Genomic DNA, 12,461 nt, shown 5'->3' on the forward strand with positions numbered 1-12,461 from the left:
TACGCAGGCAATTTCACTAATGGTTCCCAAATTCCTCCCTTATATTACATTATATTCATATAAATGACTGAAAAATATTATGTGGTAGCAAAAAATGTATTATTTTTCATCACTCTTCGTCTTGCGTACAAATAAAAATTAGTTATCTTTAGCTGATGAGAAATCCTCAACATCAGTAATGGAAACACTTCCTGATTCTCAGATAATTTTTTCTGAATTTCTGTTAGTCCGCTTTTTAAACCTGTCTAACCTGCCATTCGAGCATATAAAAGTAGTTTCTACAGATGGTTTTAAAAATCGGTATATGTATTTATTTTGAAGTAGAAATTTCAAAATTATTACAAAGAAAATGGGAGGGGGGTATATGTCGAAGACAGAAAAAAGTTCATTATATCCAAGGCACGGGTCCGAGCATTTCGTTCACTATATCCAGGAGTTCACTATAGCGGGGTTTGACTGTATATATATATATATATATATATATATATATATATATATATATATATATATATATATAGCACAATAAATAAATGCAATAAGAAAGAAAAAAGAGAGAAACAAAGAAAATTGAGAAAATCAATAGATTTTATTTACTGGTTGGTTCTTGGTATTTACTTGGTATTTACTTGGTTCAGTATTACGTCTAGTATTTTTGCAAGTATATAGAACTCATAAAATAAGTTCGAAAAGTAGAGAAAACATGGAAAAATTGCAGACTAATGGAAAAAGTGAAGAAGAAAATTATTTTGGAAAAAACAATAATAATAAAATCCTGAAAATAATCATTAAAAAAAAAGATATAATCTCCTCATCAGCTCACACGATTATATCCGCAAAAAGCACTCCGTTTCATAACATAACGTTTCGTTACATAATTCCGCAAAGACTGATTTTTACAAATATAATCTTCATGAAAAATTAAAACAATGAAATCTACACTTGTGGGATCAGAAACGATCATCTAAACAAGGAAAAAAAAATTAAAACTCTAACGAAATCTGACAAATCACAGTTTAGTAAAGCGAAATTTTAAAAAAAACTAACCAACCAGTTTGATTACTTGAGAATAAAGTAGTTCAAAGACGATTATTGGAAACACCGTCAAATTTTCGTCTGCTATCAAACCTATTTTAGTATTTATTTCCCCCATCTTCATCAACTGTGATTCGTGGGATTTCAATAGCATATTTACTTCGATTAAGTATTAATGTATCGTATCAACCTCAATACTTATATTTTTTTGTATTCACTATTCACGAGAGATCCAAATATATATATATATATATATATATATATATATATATATATATATATATATATATATATATATATATATATATATATATATATATATATATATATATATATATATATATATATATATATATATATATATATATATATAGTGGTCTTTACGCAGCACCCTGTATGTATGCAACGTGTTCCGAAATGAAATTTCTTAATATATATTTTCTAAATTTTTGTTAAGAAATGAAGTATACAAACTTGTATACTTAGGAGCGGCAAGCCAATACTTCATCTAATAATGTTTTAAAAAATTCTGATAAGTTACCATGGAGGAAGGGATTAAAAACATCGAAAGCGGAAGTTGCTTTGATTTCTTTATTAATCGAGCGACTTGTAGTACTTCTCTTGAATTGCTTGTGGGTCACATTCCTCTTCAATTTCACTGGATTCATAACCTATTTTTTAACATGTATTTATACAATTCCCCAATACGATATATTAAATTAAGAAATCAGGCACAAAAACATACATTCGCTAAATAAACATGTATTCTTTTCGACGGAATATTATTCCTGGCCCTCAAAATATGAGGGTAGCCATAATTAGGAAAATATGGCCTCAATAGTTTTTTTCAGGAGAGTTTTAAGTTCGTAGCGGTTAAAATACATACGGCTTGAGTAAAAATTGATAGCTCAAGAACCATTCGACTGTTTAGTATTTTCTCGGAGCATATCTTGTACGGATGATGTTATGTTGGGTACCTTTTAGAGAAAGGTCTTGAGAAGTATTTTTGGAGGAATTCAAAAAAAAATGTGTGTGGCTTAAAAGAACAAATTTAGAGCTTTATATATCTCATATAACTCATATATAATGAACCTGACATTATTAACTTCATTAAATGACAAAGAATAAAATGGAACAGGCCACGCCATCTGAATGGGTGAAGACACAGAAAGAGTTTTCAATGAAAGACCAGTTGGCACTCGAAAAAGAGGCAGGTCGAATTTGAGATGGATATAGATGGCCTAGAGAAAGACCTTTTGATCTTAAAAACTAAAAAATGGAAAATGCTAGCAGGAAAAAGGCTAGCCTGAAAAAATCTTCTTATGAAAGCCAAGGCCCACCCTGGGATGTAGAGCCATTGATGATGAAAATTATAAAAAATATAATAAATAATTATTAAAAAAAAACAATTTTTGCATCTTTGGATTAACGAATTTTATAATTATGTGCAAAATGATGAAATCTTGAGACATGTTGGAATACCCAAGAAGTAAAATTATTATTAAGGGGGCAAACTTTTGCCCGTATTATTATTGATAAAACTGTTTAGGACCATTTTGCTCCAGATTGTGATGACCCCTACCCCATATTCTGTGAGGATCCAGAATCAAAAAAGTTTTATGTATGATTAATATATCGTCTACACTAATTAATAAGCATATTTGAGGTGAAATTCTTGAACCATAGGAATTGAGGTGAAATTCCGATCATTAATCCGTTATTCAGGGTGAGCTATTTTTTTTCAACATAAAAACAATAATTTATGTTATACTGAAATAAATAGAACTGCCTTATTTCAAGTATGAAATCACGCTTCGAAGCCTGTATATCTGTAATGGGGGAACCTACCCCCTATTTTTTTAAAAATTTATTCATCAATCGCTGTTTTATACCTTCCTCCAACGAGTGTTAGGCATGATCAAGAGTGTGTATTACAATTGTTGAATGGTTATTTGTTTTCTACTGTATCAATCTATGTTCACATCAAATTTCATTAAAATTGGCCCAGGAGTTCTACAGATAATCGACCTGGTCAGCAAATTCTCTTAATTTCTTCTTACATTAGTTATAAAGCAAATTAAGATTTAATGTTTTACTTTATCGCTACATTTATTAGCTTCTGCATGACTTGCTTTCATTATTAAGCTGTCTTAGTACTTTTTAAGTAAATTCATTATTTTATTTTTATTTTTTTACGGCATATAAGTAATCAATAAAGTTGTAATCAATTTAATTTCCAAATGACCACAAAATATCATAATATAGAAATGATTTTAATGTTGAACATGAGATTAATTACTGTTCCTTTACATTTTTTTCTCGTGTGAATAATTATTTGTATTTTACAAGTTGTCCTTACTGCTTAAAATAGCTTTTTTTTTTCATTTTCTTTTTTTAGTCTTAGTGGATTTTCCATTGGACAAGAACGAGCTCATCTTAAACTTCAAAACTGATAGCTACCAACAACTTTCAGGTTTTCGAATTGAAGCTAAGCAGTTGACGTCGGGATGTCCTCCACCCCCTCAAAACAAAAGTAAGAAAATAGGTTTGCTTTAAAAAGGTTTTAGCTGAGTTCAAATAAACCTTATTTTGCTATCTGAAATGAGTTCTATTTTGAAGAGTATCCACTGATCTTATTTTCAGGTTGCGACGAAGTGTTTGCGACAGAGACTTTCCAAATGATAAGTCCGGGATATCAGGCTGGTTCTTATCCCGATAGCAGCGATTGTCAGTACACCATAAAGAAATCTTCCTTCCAGGTGTGCGCACTACAGGTGAAGTTTTACACTTTCGACATCGAGCAGACAGATGACTGCGACAAAGACTATTTGGAAATAGCAGAAGAAAAACTGTGCGGCCGTGTAGAGTACGACTCAGTCAGTAAGTAGATCATGACAAATTTTGAATTTTTTTTTAAGTTTAATATTTTTAAAAGTTTCGCTTACAGACAAATCATAAGTAGAGTCCCTGTATCCAAAGACCTGTTTCTAACCAAGTTCTGGAATCAGCGAACTTGGAAAAATTTTTCTCTCCAAGAAATTGGATGATTCGTCGACACTATCCAAGTTCTTGAATGTCACTGATTGGTCGGATGAAAAACCTACGCATGGGCATTGTTCATATTCAACATTATAAAATCATACTGAAATGAATTCAAAATTACTATATATGTAAATTCAAATAAAATCATAATAACACAAATAGAACATAACATAACAGATTAATTTATTTGGATTGAAAAATATGAAAACGGAAAACAAATGGTATAATCTGATGCCTGCTTGTTGACGTCACACAACTTTAGAAGCTGATTGGTGAAGGGATGAATCACTTGAATGGAAAGTAGAGTATGCTCTACTATAGCCGGCTGGCCTGTGTAGGGGGTTAGGGAACTGCCCTTGCATCAGAAAGGTTCTGGGTTCGAATCCCGGGCAAGGCATTGATGTTCTTTCTTTCTCTGTACTATCTGTCCTTACTGTGGGAGCAACGTTGGCTCACCTAATATGGTGCCCCTGAAAGAGTGATCAACAAATCTGCCCTTCCCTGTATGACGTAAGTCATTCTCCAGAAGGACATGAAACAAAACAAAAAATGATCTACTATTATCCAAGAACTTGGCTGATCGTTTACACGATTCAAGCAAGAAGCAAAACAAGTTTTCTTCAGTTTCTATTAATCTTTGTCCAAGAATTTTCGTATTAAACAGGCCTTAACGCATTCGGAGAGTTGCAACAATAAGCTTCAAAACTGTCTAGATCGGAATAGCGAACGAGAAAGATTCAAAAACCTGGCTTGGCGAAGTTTCTCCCTTGCCGAATTTGCATAAATTATTGTTTAACAGAGTTTTTCCAAACTCTTTCGCAAAAAAAATCTTTAAAAAAAGCCTTCTTTTAAGTGTTTTACACTTAAGGTAAAGCTATAATATTTAACTATATATACCATCTTGCCGTAAAGAATTATCTGAGCTTTACAACGGAACTTAAATATTTTAAGTTTACCTTAAATTATTTAACATTTTTAAAAATCTCCCAATTGGCCAGATTTTTTCATATGGATAAAAAATTTTGAAATCAATGCATTGTTCTCAAATTTTGATAAGCGCAGATAATGCAGAGATTAAAAATAGAGTTAAAAAATAAGATAAAAAACGCTTTCACAAAATTGTGTCTCTTCTTCAGATTGATGTTTTGTGCCACTTTGAGAATTGACATAGAATTCGCTGGCTAGGTTTGAATGAATTTAATGTTTAAAAGAATTTAATGTTAAGCAAATATATTACTAAGTTGATTAATAAAATAGAAAAGGAATTAGTTAAGAGAATTAAACTAATATAAAAAAATTATAATTACTTAAAGAAATTTAATTTTACGCATAGATATTACTAAGTTAACTGATTAAAAGAACTGTGTTTTAAACACTGACGTTTGTGTTAGTGTTTTAGGCACAGTGTTTAGTTGTATTAAAAAATATGAATTAAAATAAAATGAATAATTAAAAATTCTCGATTGTTTATTCAGCGTTCTCTTGTCTCATATTATAATTTTAAGAAAATTATGTTAAGTGCATTTTTAATTATTGCAGGGGGGCGCACCTTAGTCTATGTACGACACTGTTTTTCACTGAAATATTTGTTAGCAACTTTAATGAGTATAGATTTTGACTTCAACTTTAAAAATATTAAACAAATATACTTTAACATATTAGTTGTCAAAATGTTCTTTTTTGCATTTACAGGAACTTATGAATTTTTGGAAGACGAAACAACAATAAAATTCCACAGTGATGGCTACAAGAATGGAGCAGGATTTTTCTTATTATTTGAACAAAAAGTTTGCTAGTTGCATCCATCCTAATTACCATTCTGCACTTGTAAATAGACATTTCAGACCGAACAAAAGGTTGGGTTTCAATGCTGGAAACAAATGTTATACCATTTGATTTAGGAGGAATAAATATTTTAAATTTTTTGTACTTTTGACTTCTCAGATATTTATCATCAATGCTGAAAGTTCAAACTTCGTGAGGGACACATTTATGACCTTAAAATAATTTAATCCTTTGCAGTCGTGTGTCTGATTTATGCTATCAGTTTCCATTAAGTATCACCAAAAGGTTAAAATTCGAAAAGTTTTATATACACCTTGACTTGTCTCATGTTATTACAATTTAAGCAAACGATTATCTGTGTACGTAACAAGTATCTTTTCGAACTCATTTCTTTTTAATTTTTTTTTAAACATTTCTTTTAAATTAATTAATCCTGAATCATTTCGTTCTTCAGAAAGTTTTCAAAATGTTATAAACTTGTACTTCAACAACGGGCAACCCCTTTGCTTCGATAGTGATCTGACGTTACAGTTGAATTAGGAAACCTGTCACTATCGAATAGCAATCAAACAGGCTTGAAGAAATCGAATCGAAAAAGCGCGTTTCAGTTGCATTAGGGTTATAAAAAAAAAGGGGGGGGGATGCACAAGTGTCTACTTTTTTAGGAATCAGAAATTATGGAAGAGATCATATAATGACCTCAGTGAGTCCACCTGAGTTAAGAAAAATCCTCCTTATGGCGAGAGCTTGTTTCCATTAAATTGCACGCCAAATGGATGCCAAACTCCCAGTGCTAACGAATATTAGCATCGTCAAATCTTGAAACGACTTTGCACGGCCTTCTCTTTGCTTGTTTTCTTAAATCGTGCTAAATGAGAAAATCAAAATTTATTGAATAATCAATTTACAAGTAATAACAACCATATATGGCAACGTTACTTTTAAAAAGTAATTAGTAAAAGTACAAGTATTTTTTAAAAAAAGTAACGAATAAAAAGTAAAAAGTTCTTATTTTAAAAAGTAACGAGTAAAAAGTACAAGTACTAAACAAAAAGAGTAACGATTTAAAAGTACATTTCTAGGAAATCGAAAATTCAAAGTAACCTAAAATTTTATTGAATAATATTCTTGTGTTCCCTAATGTTTTTGCAAAATTGTTGTTATTTATTTAATTATTTTTAATTTTGAAAGTTATGGACATTTCAAATTCGTTATTTTCAAATTCGGAAGAATATTATAATATGATTTTGTAATATAATCTTATAATATAACTTTATAATATAATCTTATAATATAATTTTAAAATATAATCTTATAATATAATTTTGGAATCAAATATAATTTTAATATCAAACTATTTATGGATTTGCACGAAAAAGAAACTTTATCTATTGATTTTAATTTTTAGTTTTATTATTTTTATTTATTTAAATTACCATTGATTTAAAATTTTTTTACTCTTTAAAAACGCGTTTTAAAAGCACAAACATAAACAGAGCAAACACGGGGTTTCAGATAGCTTTGTGATCTTTGAGCTAGTAAAAAATAATTGAATGTGCAGTATAAGTTGAAACAGAACAGTCTACAGTTTCATTTGTGACAATGGCTAACGCTGAAGTCATGCGAGAAAATCATTTTTCGAACATTTCTGCCTAACGGAATAATTAAAATTTGTAAACAAATTTTAGTATCAGCGGCTAAATTAATACCTTCGAGTGTTCAAAAGTTAAAATAGTAATTATAATAGTTTTCAATAGTTCTGAAGTTCGGGCATAAACATAATTTTAGTAAAAAATGTACTAGGTAAAAATGTATTTAGTAAAAAATGTATTAAGAAAAAAATGTATTATTAGAGAGTGCAAAATGAAAATTGAAAAACGTAATAACAAAATCCAACATTTTTTTTATTTAAAATGTATTAAATAAATGCATAAAACTCGAAAATGAATGAAAATAACTTGCTAATTAATGTTTTTATTCATTTTGCAAAATAATTGCATTTCGAAAGTGGTGTCACTGAGTCTGCTGCGAGAATTTCTCAAAACGTGCTTAGCCACGCTGAATAAGCGCTCCACGGGAGCACTAGAAGGTACTGCAGTATTATATTTCACATATATATATATTTTACGATTGGATTTTTTTTAGAAAGCTTACCGAGTTTTAGAAAAAAGTAACGATTTCATTCGACATTTCCGTTACAAATACTTGTACTTTTTCCCTAAAAAAGTAACGAAAGTACAAGTAAAAGTACTAAATTTAAAAAGTAACGAAGTACAAGTAAAAGTACGTACTTTTAACTTGTACCGGCGGTACAAGTAACGAAAGTAAAAGTACTGCCATATATGATAACAACTAATAAAAATGATATCTAAAAATCGTAACAAATATAAGTAGGGACTGATTATCGCCTAGTTCCAATTGTGAGGGGCCTCAAAAATTAGTAAAACGTCTAATGAATGGTGGGCTAACTTTGAGTTGGTTTAAGTACTAAATAAAAAATAATTATACGTCTTACAATGAAAAATAATTCAGCTAATCCGTGACTTTTAGCAAAAATCACTGATTTAATTTGTGTGTGGTCACCAAACTATTTTTATTTTGACGAAACATTGTTTTGTTGTTTTACATTTTGCTTTAATTTATAGATACGTATATCTCAGAAAAATAATCTTCAATTGTCTGCTTTCGAAATTTCCTAGAATGTTTCGCTTGAATCATGCATTTCAATAGATTCTTTTTTATTGTTAGGACTACTCTTCAGTAATTTAATTTCAAAATATTTTGTACGGGGCCTGGAAAATTCGGTGGGCCTTAATCCTGAATTTGCCTTGATCGGTCCTGAATACACGCCTTTCTGTTCGCATTTGAGGAGACTCATAGAAGAATAATAAACATTGTTTCGGGCAGACGATTTTCTTCTACGGCGAAACTAAAGTAAAATTTTTTTAGCTAGCATTTGATTTGTTAAGGGCATGTCAGCAAAAGCCAACCATTTTTGGTGGTCTGATCAAACCTAAGGCTCCTATACTATCAGAGCTGACCTATCAAGCAATATTGGAGCAAAAAAGTTTGCAAGTTAACGTTATGTTAGTATTGTGCTTATGTTAGCTCTTTGGGGAAAAAATAGATGATGAGTCGGCCTGTCTAATTCAGGGGCTCTAATCAAACCCAATGCTCATGCTACGTCATATAGTTGCTAATTTCCAAGAATGAAATGTTCTCCTTATTTATCGAAATATGTCGTGAAGTCTAGGATTTCAGTAAGAGTTGGAAACTATTACCTTTTTTTAATATTTCAATGATATATGTATAAATATCGTAAAAGAGAGAACGGACGTTATTAACTTTCAAAAGCTTTTATTTTGTTTTGAAAGCATATTTGCATAATTTGATAACGAAATAAAATAGAACGCTATACAGTCACGGATGATTACTGCCATAGTCTTTTTCTGAACTTGCAACGGAGTATATTTTATTTTATACTCGTCGTTGAACAGCCGACACAGTTTTTGGGTAAACAACTACTAATGTTCAACTCCGTAGCCTTGTGATTTTGAACTATTCCAGAAGACAATGTAATGTAACTCCTGGATTACTACCCCTTGAGGTATGATTTGTTATGGGAACATGGCGGACTTCGTGACTCGAAAGGTTTAACGTGCATCAGCCACCATTTACTACACGGGGAGTCTTCGGTCGGCGAGAATCGAGCCCATGACCTCTTGGACATGGGCCCAGTGTCCTACCAACCAGGCTCTCCCGGCCCTTGCAACGGAGTATAGAAACGATTAATTAAAAAAATAAATGAGTGGCTTATTTTTGAATGATATCGTCTATTTTGGCTATTTATTTAGACAATAAATCATGCCTTAATGATACTTTTTTACCCCATATCATTCTTAGTATGGGAAAAGTCTAAAAACAAATACCATTGAAAATAATAACAAAAGCATAACATTACTTTTAAGGCTACTTGTACTGTAAGAAAAATTAAGGAGCATTCTCGCCGAATGTGGTTGCCGCACTTCCGAACACCGTCGAGAAAATATGAGAAATTTGATTGGGAAAACATATTTTTCCTCGAAAAAATCACTAATCAGGTTTCCTTATTCCTTCGTGAGGTTCTGCAACCGCTTCTGGCGAGAATGCACCTTTAGAAGTTCTGTAACATACCACTGAAATAAAGTTAGACCTAATCTGACAGTGTAACATATCATGGTGATAAAAGAGGGTGGTAACGCATCTATAACGCCTAACTAAGCATAAAGTAGTTATAAAACACATTAGTGAGGCCTAGCTAAACCTAACCTGGTGGTATGATACATCATTTAGGCCTAGTTAAGCCTAACATGCCGGTGTAACATGTCACTAAGGCTTAACTACGCCTAAAGTAGTGATAAAACACATTGAGGCCTAGCTAAACAAAACGTGGTGGTCTGACACATCATTTAGGCCTAGTTAAGCCTAACGTGCCGGTGTAACATATCACTAAGGCTTAACTAAGCCTAAAGTAGTGATAAAACACATTGAAGTTTAGCTAAACCAAACGTGGTGGTCTGATACATCATTTAGGCCTAGTTAAGCCTAACATATCGGTGTAACATATCACTAAGGCTTAACTAAGCCTAACCCGGTGGCCACGCAAATCACTAAGGCCTAGTCAAGCCTAACATGCCGGTGTAACATATCACTAAGGCTTAACTAAGCCTAAAGCAGTGATGAAACACATTGAGGCCTAGCTAAACCTAACGTGGTGGTCTGAAACATGATTTAGGCCTAGTTAAGCCTAACATGTCAGTGTAACATATCACTAAGGCTTAACTAAGCCTAATTTGGTGGTTAAACATATCCTTGAGGGCTAATTAGGCCTAATGTAGTGATGTATGGCACCTTTAAGGCCTAACTAAGCCTAACAGGATGATATAAAATTATTTTAAGGCTTAGTTAAGCCTTACGTGGTGCTAACGTAAATCACTAAGGCCTAGTCAAGCCTAACGTGGTTGTCACGCATATCATTAAGGCCTGATTAAGCCTAACCTTACGGTGTAACATGTCACTAAGGACGAGATAAGCCTAATCTGACAGCGTAACATATCATTACGTTATGGTGACTGTTCTCACTGCATTCGAAAATGCACTAATACGAAAGAGAATCTCAGTGGTAAAATACATTTACGGACGAAAACCTAATTAACGAGTTTCTCGCCTGTTAATACCACTGTCTCATACCACCATGTTAGGTTTAGCTAGGCCTCACAAATGTGTTTTATAACTACTTTATGCTTAGTTAGGCGTTATAGATGCGTTACCACTCTCTTTTATCACAATGATATGTTACACTGCCAGATTAGGTCCAACTTTATTTCAGTGGTATGTTACAGAACTTCTAAAGGTGCATTCTCGCCAAAAGCGGTTGTTCTCACTGCATTCGAATATGCACTAATACGAATGAGAATCTCAGTGGTAAAATACATTTACAGGCGAGAAACTCGTCAATTAGGTTCTCGTCCGTATACGAAATTTTGAGATTTTTTTTCTACATGCAAGAATGCCTCTAAGGCCAAAGCAGTAAGGAAACATATTATTAAGCTTCTATAAACCCAACGTGAAAATCAGATACATTACATGGGGCATATTAAGCCAAACGTGGCCGTGGCGAAGTAACATACCATTAAAACAGAGGAAAAACTAGCCAGACAGTTAAACATACAATTAAATCTGCATGCAGATTTAATTCGTTCATGGTGATCAAATTCGTTCATGGTGTGTGGATGCATCCACACACCATGAACGAATTTACGACACTCTAAGTATGATCAGGCATCGAACCTTCTAGCACATAACCCTGCCCTACAGATGAATATAGAACATTCTTGCCAGATTTCTGTTCCTGTTGAATTCTAGGGATGTCTTAAGTTGCAACGACACACAGTCAACCCTCGATCCCAAATATCTAAGTGAAAACGGACGTTATAACGCGAGGTCGCTATATCGTGACTACATAAAATGAGTTCAAATATTTATTTATATTTTATAAATATTACACTTTAAATAGAATTAAGAAACTGACAACTACGCAGTTTTTATAGCCGATCGCAACGCTGAAATACGCCATTTGGATGGAAAAGACCGGTTCCATTCCCTTGCCTCTCCTCCTGTTTTCAGTTGTTTAGGAATGTACTTCGATATTTTCCCTATTTCTTATAATATTTCAAATTTAATTGTTAAAAATATTTTTTTTAAATTTCCATGACTCTTTCTTTTAGAACGTTAGTAATGTAGTTTAATGTAGTTTTCAGTTCCATACAGTTTCCTATTTTAAAAGATTTTAATCTATTTGAAAATCAAGACAGAAAGTAACGTACTTCCTTCTTCTATGTTTTACTTATTTTATTGAGATTACATACATTTGCTGACTTGTGTGCTCAATATAGGCTTATAAGTCATTGTCAAGTAGAAAATACAGATAGAACAATTCAGAGAAAGACATCACAAAGAATACATCCAGGGTTACGGCGGGATTCAAACCCGCTACCTCCACGCTTAACAGAGCGTTTGGACCGACGATACCGCTCGGCCAGGGAGGCCCCTTTCTTCTATGA

General features: G+C 32.3%; 1 protein-coding gene across 2 annotated transcripts in view; it reads left to right on the forward strand.

Moving 5' to 3' along the window:
* Window positions 1-6,003, forward strand: part of LOC107450165 (cubilin) — a 57,158-nt gene extending 51,155 nt beyond the window's left edge. For both annotated transcript variants that reach the window (XM_087169492.1, XM_087169491.1), the window contains exons 16-18: window positions 3,431-3,565; window positions 3,676-3,912; window positions 5,767-6,003. In XM_087169492.1, the coding sequence (XP_087025618.1) occupies window positions 3,431-3,565; window positions 3,676-3,912; window positions 5,767-5,870 (476 nt within the window). In that variant the 3' untranslated portion in view covers window positions 5,871-6,003. The remainder of the gene's footprint in view (window positions 1-3,430; window positions 3,566-3,675; window positions 3,913-5,766) is intronic.
* The last annotated feature ends 6,458 nt before the right edge of the window (window positions 6,004-12,461 follow it).

The sequence above is a fragment of the Parasteatoda tepidariorum genome, chromosome 8 (assembly GCF_982258835.1).
Source record: "Parasteatoda tepidariorum strain Cologne lab strain chromosome 8, Ptep-v5.0, whole genome shotgun sequence".
Taxonomy (NCBI): Eukaryota; Metazoa; Arthropoda; class Arachnida; order Araneae; family Theridiidae; genus Parasteatoda; species Parasteatoda tepidariorum.